The 14,734-nt window shown below is 46.1% G+C and overlaps 1 protein-coding gene across 2 annotated transcripts in view; it reads right to left on the bottom strand.

Moving 5' to 3' along the window:
• nsl1 (non-specific lethal 1) overlaps nucleotides 1–14,734 on the bottom strand; it is a 180,283-nt gene that overhangs the window by 145,267 nt on the left and 20,282 nt on the right. For both annotated transcript variants that reach the window (XM_071696593.1, XM_071696595.1), the window contains exon 2: nucleotides 12,166–13,565. In XM_071696593.1, the coding sequence (XP_071552694.1) occupies nucleotides 12,166–13,322 (1,157 nt within the window). In that variant the 5' untranslated portion in view covers nucleotides 13,323–13,565. The remainder of the gene's footprint in view (nucleotides 1–12,165; nucleotides 13,566–14,734) is intronic.

The raw sequence follows: 14,734 nt of genomic DNA, 5'->3' as shown, positions 1-14,734 counted from the left end.
CTTGCACGTCTTTCACCCTCCTGCATGTTCAGGCCCCGATCACTCAAAATCTTTTTCACCCCATCCTTCCACCTCCAATTTGGTCTCCCACTTCTCGTTCCCACCACCTCTGACACATATATCCTCCTTGTCAATCTTTCCTCACTCATTCTCTCCATGTGACCAAACCATTTCAAAACACCCTCTTCTGCTCTCTCAACCACACTCTTTTTATTATCACATCTCTCTTACCCTATTATTACTTACTCGATCAAACCACCTCACTCCACATATTGTCCTCAAACATTTCATTTCCAACACATCCACCCTCCTCCGCACAACCTTATCTTTACCCATGCTTCGCAACCATATAACATTAATGGAACCACTATTCCTTCAAACATACCCATTTTAGCTCTCCGAGATATCGTTCTCGCCTTCCACACATTCTTCATCGCTCCCAGAACCTTCGCCCCCTCCCCCACCCTGTGACTCACTTCCGCTTCCATGGTTCCATTCGCTGCTAAGTCCACTCCTAAATACCTAAAACTCTTCACTTCCTCCAACCTTTATCCATTCAAACATATCCCAATTAATTTGCCCCTCAACCCTACTGAACCCAATAACTTTGCTCTTATTCAAATTTATTCTCAACTTTTTTCTTTCACACACTTCCAAACCCAGTCAACAACTTCTGGAGTTTCTCACTCTAATCAGCCACTAGCGATGTATCATCAGCGAACAACAACTGACTCACTTCCCAAGCCCTCTCATCCACAACAGACTGCATACTTTTCCCTGCTTCTAGCAACTTACCTCCAACACTTTATACTCTTAAGACCTTCCACAAAGCATCTCTATCAACCCCATGATATGCCTTCTCCAGATCCACAAATGCCACTAACAAATCCATTTGTTTTTCTCTTCCCAATCTGATGCTCTGTACATGCCTTCACCCTCTCAATCAATACCCTCCCATATAATTTCCCAGGAATACTCAACAAACTTATACCTCTGTAGTTTGAACACTCATCTTTAGCCCCTGTGCCTTTGTACAATGGCACTGTGCATGCATTCCGCCAATCCTCAGGCACTTCTCCGTGAGCCATACATACAGTGAATATCCTCAACAATCAGTCAACAACACAGTCACCACCTTTCTTAATAAATTCAACTGCAATACCATCCAAATCCGCCACCTAACCAGATTTCATCTTCCGAAAAGCTTTCACTACCTCTTCTCTTTTTACCAAACAATTCTCCCTGACCCTCTCACTTCGCATACCACCCCGGCTAAAACACCCTATATATGCCACTCTATCATCAAACACATTCAACAAACCTTCAAAATACTCATTCCATCTCCTCATCACCACTACTTGTTATTACCTCCCCATTAACCCCGTCACAGATGTTCCCATTTGTTCTCTTGTCTTACGCACTTTATTTACCTCCTTCCAAAAACATTTTTATATTCACCCTAAAATTCAATGATACTCTCTCACCCCAACTCTCATCTGCCCTCTTTTTCAACCCTTGCACCTTTCTCTTGACCTGCAGCCGCTTTCTCTGATACAGAACTCCGCCTACTTGGGGTTAAGCTTCATAGTGACTTCACCTTCGGCAAGGTGTAGCAACGGAATAAAATCTCGTCCAGGAACTTCTCACTTACAAAGGAGTCCATCGTTTCGCTGCTACTGATTGTAGCGTAGCGGCAGGAGCCCTGGAGAAGAGGTCCTTAGGGCTGAATAATAATAATAATAATAATAATAATAATAATAATAATAATAATATTCCTCGCGTGTCGTAGAAAGCGACTAGAGGGGACGGGAGCGGGGGGCCGGAAATCCTCCCCTCCTTGTATTAACTTTCTAAAATGGGAAACAGAAGAAGGAGTCACGCGGGGAGTGATCATCCTCCTCGGAGGCTCAGAGTGGGGTGCCTAAATGTGTGTGGATGTAACCAAGATGTGAAAAAAGGAGAGATAGGTAGTATGTTTGAGGAAAGGAACCTGGATGTTTTGGCTCTGAGTGAAACGAAGCTCAAGGGTAAAGGGGAAGAGTGGTTTGGAAATGTCTGGGGAGTGAAGTCAGGGGTTAGTGAGAGGACAAGAGCAAGGGAAGGAGTAGCAATACTCCTGAAACAGGAGTTGTGGGAGTATGTGATAGAATGTAAGAAAGTAAATTCTCGATTAATATGGGTAAAATTGAAAGTTGATGGAGAGAGGTGGGTGATTATTGGTGCATATGCACCTGGGCATGAGAAGAAAGATCATGAGAGGCAAGTGTTTTGGGAGCAGCTGAATGAGTGTGTTAGCGGTTTTGATGCACGAGACCGGGTTATAGTGATGGGTGATTTGAATGCAAAGGTGAGTAATGTGGCAGTTGAGGGAATAATTGGTATGCATGGGGTGTTCAGTGTTGTAAATGGAAATGGTGAAGAGCTTGTAGATTTATGTGCTGAAAAAGGACTGATGATTGGGAATACCTGGTTTAAAAAGCGAGATATACATAAGTATACTTATGTAAGCAGGAGAGATGGCCAGAGAGCGTTATTGGATTACGTGTTAATTGACAGGCGTGCGAAAGAGAGACTTTTGGATGTTAATGTGCTGAGAGGTGCAACTGGAGGGATGTCTGATCATTATCTTGTGGAGGCTAAGGTGAAGATTAGTATGGGTTTTCAGAAAAGAGGAGTGAATGTTGGGGTGAAGAAGGTGGTGAGAGTAAGTGAGCTTGGGAAGGAGACCTGTGTGGGGAAGTACCAGGAGAGACTGTGTACAGAATGGAAAAAGGTGAGAACAATGGAAGTAAGGGGAGTGGGGGAGGAATGGGATGTATTTAGGGAATCAGTGATGGATTGCGCAAAAGATGCTTGTGGCATGAGAAGAGTGGGAGGTGGGCTGTTTAGAAAGGGTAGTGAGTGGTGGGATGAAGAAGTAAGAGTATTAGTGAAAGAGAAGAGAGAGGCATTTGGACGATTTTTGCAGGGAAAAAATGCAATTGAGTGGGAGAAGTATAAAAGAAAGAGACAGGAGGTCAAGAGAAAGGTGCAAGAGGTGAAAAAAAGGGCAAATGAGAGTTGGGGTGAGAGACTATCAGTAAATTTTAGGGAGAATAAAAAGATGTTCTGGAAGGAGGTAAATAGGGTGCGTAAGACAAGGGAGCAAATGGGAACTTCAGTGAAGGGCGTAAATGGGGAGGTGATAACAAGTGGTGGTGATGTGAGAAGGAGATGGAATGAGTATTTTGAAGGTTTGTTGAATGTGTCTGATGACAGAGTGGCAGATATAGGGTGTTTTGGTCGAGGTGGTGTGCAAAGTGAGAGGGTTAGGGAAAATGATTTGGTAAACAGAGAAGAGGTAGTAAAAGCTTTGCGGAAGATGAAAGCCGGCAAGGCAGCAGGTTTGGATGGTATTGCAGTGGAATTTATTAAAAAAGGGGGTGACTGTATTGTTGACTGGTTGGTAAGGTTATTTAATGTATGTATGACTCATGGTGAGGTGCCTGAGGATTGGCGGAATGCGTGCATAGTGCCATTGTACAAAGGCAAAGGGGATAAGAGTGAGTGCTCAAATTACAGAGGTATAAGTTTGTTGAGTATTCCTGGTAAACTATATGGGAGGGTATTGATTGAGAGGGGGAAGGCATGTACAGAGCATCAGATTGGGGAAGAGCAGTGCGGTTTCAGAAGTGGTAGAGGATGTGTGGATCAGGTGTTTGCTTTGAAGAATGTATGTGAGAAATACTTAGAAAAGCAAATGGATTTGTATGTAGCATTTATGGATCTGGAGAAGGCATATGATAGAGTTGATAGAGATGCTCTGTGGAAGGTATTAAGAATATATGGTGTGGGAGGCAAGTTGTTAGAAGCAGTGAAAAGTTTTTATCGAGGATGTAAGGCATGTGTACGTGTAGGAAGAGAGGAAAGTGATTGGTTCTCAGTGAATGTAGGTTTGCGGCAGGGGTGTGTGATGTCTCCATGGTTGTTTAATTTGTTTATGGATGGGGTTGTTAGGGAGGTAAATGCAAGAGTCCTGGAAAGAGGGGCAAGTATGAAGTCTGTTGGGGATGAGAGAGCTTGGGAAGTGAGTCAGTTGTTGTTCGCTGATGATACAGCGCTGGTGGCTGATTCATGTGAGAAACTGCAGAAGCTGGTGACTGAGTTTGGTAAAGTGTGTGGAAGAAGAAAGTTAAGAGTAAATGTGAATAAGAGCAAGGTTATTAGGTACAGTAGGGTTGAGGGTCAAGTCAATTGGGAGGTGAGTTTGAATGGAGAAAAACTGGAGGAAGTGAAGTGTTTTAGATATCTGGGAGTGGATCTGTCAGCGGATGGAACCATGGAAGCGGAAGTGGATCATAGGGTGGGGGAGGGGGCGAAAATTTTGGGAGCCTTGAAAAATGTGTGGAAGTCGAGAACATTATCTCGGAAAGCAAAAATGGGTATGTTTGAAGGAATAGTGGTTCCAACAATGTTGTATGGTTGCGAGGCGTGGGCTATGGATAGAGTTGTGCGCAGGAGGATGGATGTGCTGGAAATGAGATGTTTGAGGACAATGTGTGGTGTGAGGTGGTTTGATCGAGTAAGTAACGTAAGGGTAAGAGAGATGTGTGGAAATAAAAAGAGCGTGGTTGAGAGAGCAGAAGAGGGTGTTTTGAAATGGTTTGGGCACATGGAGAGAATGAGTGAGGAAAGATTGACCAAGAGGATATATGTGTCGGAGGTGGAGGGAACGAGGAGAAGAGGGAGACCAAATTGGAGGTGGAAAGATGGAGTGAAAAAGATTTTGTGTGATCGGGGCCTGAACATGCAGGAGGGTGAAAGGAGGGCAAGGAATAGAGTGAATTGGAGCGATGTGGTATACAGGGGTTGACGTGCTGTCAGTGGATTGAATCAAGGCATGTGAAGCGTCTGGGGTAAACCATGGAAAGCTGTGTAGGTATGTATATTTGCGTGTGTGGACGTGTGTATGTACGTGTGTATGGGGGTTGGGCCATTTCTTTCGTCTGTTTCCTCGCGCTACCTCGCAAACGCGGGAGACAGCGACAAAGTATAAAAAAAAAAAAAAAAAAAAAAAAAAAATAATAATAATAATAATAATAATAAATCCTTATAGTTTATAGCATATTTTCTTCATATGGTCACTTCCAGTGTTTCAGAAAGGTTCGCTCATCTCCACACCTTCATCCCGATATCCAGGTCAAACTGTTGCCTCTCCCATCATCTCCACACCTTCATCCCGATATCCAGGTCAAACTGTTGCCTCTCCCATCATCTCCACACCTTCATCCCGATATCCAGGTCAAACTGTTGCCTCTCCCATCATCTCCACACCTTCATCCCGATATCCAGGTCAAACTGTTGCCTCTCCCATCATCTCCACACCTTCATCCCGATATCCAGGTCAAACTGTTGCCTCTCCCATCATTCAGGATGCACCCCCCCCCCACCCTGGTTAATCATGTACAACATCAACTCTTATGTCTTACCAGCCAGTTCTCCAATTTTTTATTTCACTTTCTAATAACACTTGCTAGTTAATATGTCGGACACTCTTGTCTTTCATTTTAATATATTGACGAGATTTCTTTTTCGTCCTATTTTGTACAGCCTTTCATGCCTCTCACACGTCGTTTGTTTGTTATAGATTAGCAGAAGTCATCAAAACTGACATGAATTCCCATCTTACCCATAAAACACCTGTGACCAAATCCCAGCCAAATATACATCATGCCAAACCCGTAACCACAAACGACACACCAAAACATCATCAACCTCGATACGGGACATCACTCATGACGTCACACGTGGGTACATCAGTACATTTTCTCAAACCAACATATCACTCGCTCACACACTATGAAAGACCTACTACAGAAGATCCTGAAGATGGCAACAGAGAGAGAGAGGGGGAACCAGAATTACGATAAATTAAATTACAAAACAGTAAGGTCTTCATACAGCATGATGTAGTGGATGAATGATTCATGATGTAGTGGATGAATGATTCATGATGTAGTGGATGAATGATTCATGAGTGCTGGAGGAATGGAAGTATGGACAAGTTCAAACACTTGTGTCATAAGATAAGAATGTTGAAGAAAGACACGAGGGGAGGCTCACTCGACCCCGTACACATCATATACGTAACTACGGCTTCATACATGTCTGTAACATCATTATGAGCATGACGGACCGACCCATCCATTGGACGTTCATACCTCATCAACAGACCCACCTGATAAATCTCTTCCTACACACCTGATACATCCATGTCACATCACAAGATGAACACCACTGCCACGACACCGTATGACATCAACTCGCTGACTTCGTCCGCCACAGTAAACCTACACAAACAGTCATGGTTGCAGCTGCAGGAGGCAAGCACCCAGCTGACTGGCCACACATATTTCTCTCCCAGGACAAGGACGGGGCTTCAGTACCACGTAATGGAGAGCAAACGGAAAGATTTCTATGTTACGGTACACATCAGTAAAAACAATTACTAAATACGTTGAATATACACCAAGATTAATGACAAGAAAGAAATACTGGGCACAAATAGTCTTGTTCCGAAATCATTCATTAAACGGGGGGGGGGGGTTGCGCGCGCAACCGTCCTGCGGATAAAAACGGGCGGAGGCAGCAGGCGCGGCTGTAAACGTGTGTTGCGCGTCGCTAGGGTTGGCAGCCCTGACCACCTGACCTTGAGGGAGGCGAAGGTTCACGGGTTTAAATGACTGGAACCTAGCTACCTTCCCCTCCCCAAACCCATCATCGCGGTTTTTAAACATCATTCACTTCCTCACGAGGGAGGAACTCTAAAACTTTCTATACAAACCCCCTTTACTTTGACTACTAGCTTTGTTATCCATATAGTTCGTATTTCCTTAACGAAAATGAGAGGAAGGAAAGTGATACATCTATAAATAATCCAGTGACTCTAGCTAGACAAGACGGACAGCCACAGTGACATCATCAGGGTATTATCATACCTGTGAAAAATATGTCGAGACGTCTTCAGAGTATGATTGAGAAAACTCACTTTATTCAATCCATAACTAACTAAACGCAAAGATGTTTAAATATGATGGAAAATACTGTATCACACACTCGTTTTATTAACAATAATTAGTAGAAAAACAGGGGCCTAACTATCATATAAATGTAAAAAAAATAAACTATTCATGTATAATATATATATATATATATATATATATATATATATATATATATATATATGTGTGTGTGTGTGTGTGTGTGTGTGTGTGTGTGTGTGTGTGTGTGTGTATAATTTTTATTATACTTTGTCGCTGTCTCCCGCGTTAGCGAGGTAGCACATGGAAACACGAAAAAAATTGCCCAACTCACCCACATACACATGTATACACATACACGTCCACACGCGCACATATACATACCTATACATCTCAACATATACATACACAGACATATACACATATACACATGTACATAATTCATACTTGCTGCCTTTATTCATTCCCGTCGCCACCCCGCCACACATGAAATGACGACCACCTCCCCTCTCATGCGGATATTTAATGTATGTATGACTCATGGTGAGGTGCCTGAGGATTGGCGGAATGCGTGCATAGTGCCATTGTACAAAGGCAAAGGGGATAAGAGTGAGTGCTCAAATTACAGAGGTATAAGTTTGTTGAGTATTCCTCGTAAATTATATGGGAGGGTATTGATTGAGAGGGTGAAGGCATGTACAGAGCATCAGATTGGGGAAGAGCAGTGTGGTTTCAGAAGTGGTAGAGGATGTGTGGATCAGGTGTTTGCTTTGTAGAATGTATGTGAGAAATACTTAGAAAAGCAAGTGGATTTGTATGTAGCATTTATGGATCTGGAGAAGGCATATGATAGAGTTGATAGAGATGCTCTGTGGAAGGTATTAAGAATATATGGTGTGGGAGGCAAGTTGTTAGAAGCAGGGAAAAGTTTTTATCGAGGATGTAAGGCATGTGTACGTGTAGGAAGAGAGGAAAGTAATTGGTTCTCAGTGAATGTCGGTTTGCGGCAGGGGTGTGTGATGTCTCCATGGTTGTTAAATTTGTTTATAAATGGGGTTGTTAGCGAGGTGAATGCAAGAGTTTTGGAGAGGGGCAAGTATGCAGACTGTTGTGGATGAGAGGGCTTGGGAAGTCAGTCAGTTGTTGTTCGCTGAAGATACAGCGCTGGTGGATGATTCGGGTGAGAAACTGCAGAAGCTGGTGACTGACTTTGGTAAAGTGCGTGAAAGAAGAAAGCTGAGAGTAAATGTGAATTAGAGCAAGGTTATTAGGTACAGTAGGGTTGAGGAACAAGTCAATTGGGAGGTAAGTTTGAATGGAGAAAAACTCGAGGAAGTGAAGTGTTTTAGATATCTGGGAGTGGATTTGGTAGCGGATGGAACCATGGAAGCGGAAGTGAGTCACAGGGTGGGGGAGGGGGCGAAAGTTCTGGCAGCACTGAAAAATGTGTGGAAGGCGAGAACATTATCTCGAAAAGCTAAAATGGGTATGTTTGAAGGAATAGTGGCTACAACAATGTTATATGGCTGCGAGGTGTGGGATATAGATAGATTTGTGCGGAGGGTGGATGTGTTGGAAATGAGATGTTTGAGGACAATATGTGGTGTGAGGTGGTTTGATCGAGTAAGTAATGAAAGGGTAAGAGAGATGTGTGGTGTTAAAGAGTATGTGGTCGAGAGAACAGAAGAGGGTGTATTGAAATGGTTTGGTCACATGGAGAGAATGAGTGAGGAAAGATTGACCAAGAGGATATATGTGTCAGAGGTGGTGGGAACGAGGAGAAGTGGGAGACCAAATTGGAGGTGGAAGGATGGGGTGAAAAAGATTTTGAGCGATCAGGGCCTGAACATGCAGGAGGATGAAAGGCGTGCAAGAAATAGAGTGAATTGGAACGATGCGGTATACCAGGGTCGACGTGCTATCAATGGATTGAACCAGGGCATGTGAAGCGTATGGGGTAAACCATGGAAAGTTGTGTTGGGCCTGGATGTGGAAAGGGAGCTGTAGTTTCGGCGCATTATATATGACAGCTAGAGACTGATGTGCATCATAATCTGGGTATAAACAACTTCATGGTATTGTTTGGAGACCTAACCTTCGCTCAAGAATGCCGGCCATTCTAGTATTTCTCTCCCGCAACAGAGCGCCATAATCCTTTATTTCTGGGTTCACTGCCTTCAATCTTGGATGGCTTCTTGTACCTTGGCTGTGTATACCCCATCCCTCCCTCAACTTATTTGGGCCTTTAACAGGAGCTTACGGGGTTTAAATAAGCACACTTTCAGAGAAGAAGCCAACCATGAGGCTGCAGTTTATTTCGACACTACCGAAATAATCTTTTCCTTTGTTGAGCGGCAGCCATTCTAGTTTAAGGGGACCACAGAAAGAACTAAAGGATTCGGAAAGAAACGAGTATCAATTAATCAATTATATTAAGTAAAGTGATTTTGTGTACAACAATTTGTCCTAAGGAGGGATGATAATGGTCTGGGAAAATGTCGAGTGTACATCACAAAAAATAATAATAAACTTTAAATTGCAAAACAAAACCTATGAAAACCTTCCCCTCCTTCACCCAGCTGCCTAAATTTACGGTATTCGATGTCATTTGCAAAAAAAGAAAAAAAAAAGGCAACAATAAGATGTCTGCATTGCTTTGCTGGGTAGTATGTTGGCTGAATGTGTGTTCATCTTCGACCCCGCACAATACGAATGTTCTAACAAGGAAGATGATGACAATGCCTTCGTTATAATTCCACTCTAACACTGAATATTAAAGTACTCGTCATCCCTAACGTTAAAGGAGTTTTTTTCACAGGTATTTCACTGACCATCTCGCATCATACCTGATAATCAGAGCCTTTCTGTCGCTTTGCCACTGGGGATAAAATAAAGGTTACCAATCACGTCCCTCACTCTAAATTACGTCTACATAAGATGTCCAATAACATGCATTTTACCCAAATCCATGAGTTACATCTATGGTGTCCTTAAACTGAAGCTTTAGCCCTAATCTTCCAAGAAGTTGGCACAAAGATATCTTGTTACATGTTGCAATATGTGTATATCAAATATATGAGCTGACCATTCTTGGTTATTCTTTCGGGGTTAAAGTTCACAAAAACCATAGCTTTCTGACTGTCATTTGACCAATGTTCACTAAAATCGACTTTCTTCCCCACACATTTTATTATGTCATGACAAATCTAATGACCATTTCGAGCCTTCAATAGCAGTCAAAAGTTTCTTAATAACATTCAGTTGACCGATAATCCATCTTATGTTGACGAAACTCAACTCCGTCAATGCTCTTGAAGAACCTTGGTACATATAAGAAGAAATACACTACTGCATTCGCTGGCAAGTGTTGACCCTTCAAAGTGAAGTGTTTTGTGTATGCATATTGCAGGTCCATGAATGTGGTGGTTACATCAAGGAGCAAGCCAGCCATCACGTGACAAATCAAGGTCAGCCCAGTAAGACCTGAGTAGGATGGTGCCAACCTTGGGTATAAGGTCAGCCCAGTAAGACCTGAGCAGGATGGTGCCAACCTTGGGTATAAGGTCAGCCCAGTAAGACCTGAGTAGGATGGTGCCAACCTTGGGTATAAGGTCAGCCCAGTAAGACCTGAGCAGGATGGTGCCAACCTTGGGTATAAGGTCAGCCCAGTAAGACCTGAGCAGGATGGTGCCAACCTTGGGTATAAGGTCAGCCCAGTAAGACCTGAGCAGGATGGTGCCAACCTTGGGTATAAGGTCAGCCCAGTAAGACCTGAGTAGGATGGTGCCAACCTGGGTATAAGGTCAGCCCAGTAAGACCTGAGCAGGATGGTGCCAACCTTGGGTATAAGGTCAGCCCAGTAAGACCTGAGCAGGATGGTGCCAACCTTGGGTATAAGGTCAGCCCAGTAAGACCTGAGCAGGATGGTGCCAACCTTGGGTATAAGGTCAGCCCAGTAAGACCTGAGTAGGATGGTGCCAACCTTGGGTATAAGGTCAGCCCAGTAAGACCTGAGCAGGATGGTGCCAACCTTGGGTATAAGGTCAGCCCAGTAAGACCTGAGTAGGATGGTGCCAACCTGGGTATAAGGTCAGCCCAGTAAGACCTGAGCAGGATGGTGCCAACCTTGGGTATAAGGTCAGCCCAGTAAGACCTGAGCAGGATGGTGCCAACCTTGGGTATAAGGTCAGTCCAGTAAGACCTGAGCAGGATGGTGCCAACCTTGGGTATAAGGTCAGCCCAGTAAGACCTGAGTAGGATGGTGCCAACCTTGGGTATAAGGTCAGCCCAGTAAGACCTGAGCAGGATGGTGCCAACCTTGGGTATAAGGTCAGCCCAGTAAGACCTGAGTAGGATGGTGCCAACCTGGGTATAACGATACCATTCCTAAACCTGATCCCTCAAGGTCACATCAAGGCTCAGTCAGGTAGTTATACGCCAGTCCTTCCGTTAAACGGTCGCGTCATAATACGAGAGAGAGAGAGAGAGAGAGAGAGAGAGAGAGAGAGAGAGAGAGAGAGAGAGAGAGAGAGAGAGAGAGAGAGTATAAATGTTCAGTAGTGATGGGTAGGTCGCCCCTCCTCCCCCGCACACATTAGTGAAGCACCTGCTGGTTGGTGTAGGGCAGGGTGTGACCTTCTCGTACTTGCCCTCACCACAAGCGTCACCAAGCACAACAAACACACGCTACACAACACCACACCCAACACGGAAGTCGTTCTCTGTCTCACGTCCGATTATTCATGCAGAGTCGACGTAAGTAATGATGAGGAGAAAATCCTACCTATCATTTCAGGATAATTAACAACTCCAGGGAAGAAGCCCTGACACTGGCTTGTTATCTCTGTTATCAATAGTGGAATAACGATTGGCTCTCTGTTATCACGTAATCTCGGCCTCCGTCACCTGAAAGGCTGAAAAGCGAGTCCAGTGAACAGAACGCGACGACCTTTGACCACGTTAATACATCTCCAGTGTGACACGTGCAATCCTTGAATATAATGAACTGGGCTCTTTGACCTGGTTCTTCGGGGTCAGGTCAAAGGCCAGGTCATTATGCTGCTGAGACAGGTACCATTCGTGTTCAGAGGTGGTGGCGCTACCGCTCAAGGGGGTCATCACAGGAACGTGTGAGGGAGGTACTTACACTGGCGAGAAGTTGGTGTTGGAGTCATTATATCCCTCCAGCTCATCGCATGACTCGCCTCCTGACGACGTCTCGGTGGCGTCCGAGTCGTGGTGTGTATGGGCGTGGGTTGCAGCCTCCAGCTCGGCGCCCACGGCAGCCAGCTCGGCCCGCGTCTGGTCAGGCAAGGTGGGCGCGGGGGTGGGCGGCTGGCTGCGGGTGGGCCGCTGGGAAGCGGCAGCTAATCGAGCCAGGCCCTGCGACGCCTCCACACGCCGCACTAGGTTCACAAGGGCCGACGTGGACATGGTTCGCATGGCGTCCGCTCGCAATGCCTCCACGCCCACCTCGGGCGGCGTGGGCGGCGTGGGCCCCTCCTCGGAGGTGGAGGCGTGCTCCCGCTGCTGGGCTAGCGTGACGTGGGCGTACTCCAGCACTTCCCTCAGCTGACCAGACACGGAGGCCCCCAGGCCGCGGGCCGTCACGCGTCGCAAGCGTCGCTGAAGGCGCGCCTGACGCCGCTCCATCTGCCACTGACGGCGTCCCAGCTCCTCCAGCAGGAGACGTGCCCGCTCCTCCCGGGGAAGGGCGGGCTGGGCCATCGTGGCCGCTGTGTCCACGGCCGCCAGGACCTCAGGGTTGTCAGCCAGCCGCGTCAGGGTGTCAATGATGTCGTTCATGTTGGCGAAGTCCCGCCCGATGAGGGCCAGGAAGTCACCGTCCTGGGGCGGCGGTGGTGAGGGCCGCGGTGACTTGTTGGGCGCTGTAGCCGTGGTGGTGGTGTCCTGCCCCATGCTGCTACTGCTACTGCTGCTGCTGTTGCTACTGCTGCTGGTAGGGGTAGTGTCGTCGGTTTCCGTAGGGGGCGGTAAGCCCGGCGGGGGGTCCATGGTAGTGTGGGCGGCGTGGGGGCGCGGGGGAGGGTCGCAGCCCTCCCGCCCCCCGCCGCACGCCAACCCACCCGGCGGCAGGAGGCGGCAAGGGCCGTTAGCGAGGGCGGCGGCCAGGTGGGCGTCGGTACAGTCGTGCGGCTCCTTCAGCCCACCATACTGGAGCGGGAGGTGGGCGGTGGGCGGGGAGGTGGGCGGTGGGCCAGGAGGGGCCTCGCCTGATGGGTGGTGGTGGGCAGCCACGTGGAAGGTGTGCGGGTCGGAGGCTTCAGTGAGGGCGGGGGCCATTACGGCCGCCGCCCGCCCACTCCCGCGCCGCAGTGCTACCTGCCGCTGCTGCCGCCGCCCATGGCACCGCCTGCCGCCCGCCACTCACCACATGATCCGGCCCGCCCAACGTAACGTCACAACCAACCACTGCACTACACTGCACTATACACTGGCCCCAGCAACCTGATGCACTGCTCTCTCCCACCACAACACTAGGTCCTCCACACACACGTCCACGATCCTTATCCACTGAGCATCACACTGGAAAGAAAAGATACATCAATAAGTACACTGTAAACAAAGATTAATACGTAAACTATAACTAAAACAATAAAAATACAATACAGTATTATCACCACGCATGTAGTGCTTATTTTGCTGGCTACTTTTAATTTCCCTTGCGTCACCTCTGGGTTACGTTGGTAGAGTGAATAATAATATTAATAATAATAACTAATAATAATAATAATAATAATAATAATAATAATAATAATAATAATTTTTTTTTTTTTTTTTTTTTTTTTTATACTTTGTCGCTGTCTCCCGCGTTTGCGAGGTAGCGCAAGGAAACAGACGAAAGAAATGGCCCAACCCCCCCCCCCCATACACATGTACATACACACGTCCACACACGCAAATATACATACCTACACAGCTTTCCATGGTTTACCCCAGACGCTTCACATGCCTTGCTTCAATCCACTGACAGCACGTCAACCCCTGTATACCACATGACTCCAATTCACTCTATTTCTTGCCCTCCTTTCACCCTCCTGCATGTTCAGGCCCCGATCACACAAAATCTTTTTCACTCCATCTTTCCACCTCCAATTTGGTCTCCCTCTTCTCCTCGTTCCCTCCACCTCCGACACATATATCCTCTTGGTCAATCTCTCCTCACTCATTCTCTCCATGTGCCCAAACCATTTCAAAACACCCTCTTCTGCTCTCTCAACCACGCTCTTTTTATTTCCACACATCCATAATAAAATAATAATAATAATATAAACCACAGTTGACAGACACAAGACACCGTCATAGATCGGTTGAACAATGTGATAAACCTCCAAAGTAATAACGTCTGATGACATTTATGATACAACAGACCAACAGCTGCCTCTCCCAAAAAGACCCTAGGCTGGATCCTGTAGATCTTCGAGGGCTGAGGATAAACAATGATGATTTTTTCAAGCACTAATATACTCTCCCAAATAATCAACAGTTTGTATAACATTAACACTTTTCTGAGTAAGAAAAAACTGGAGAATTCGATGCGAAAAGATCCTTCACAGCTCATACCAACTTTGGAAAGAAAATGATCTACTGCGAGCCAGTCCAATCATCAGTGAGGCTGACTGCACTCTCCGGACACAGACAAAACCAGTATACCATTATCTACACTTGGACAATCCTAGAGGGCAAAGTTTGAA

This window comes from Panulirus ornatus, chromosome 59 (assembly GCF_036320965.1).
Source record: "Panulirus ornatus isolate Po-2019 chromosome 59, ASM3632096v1, whole genome shotgun sequence".
NCBI classification, from domain to species: Eukaryota; Metazoa; Arthropoda; class Malacostraca; order Decapoda; family Palinuridae; genus Panulirus; species Panulirus ornatus.
Note: the sequence above shows the minus strand (reverse complement) of the source record. Positions and strands in the feature narration are given on the sequence as shown.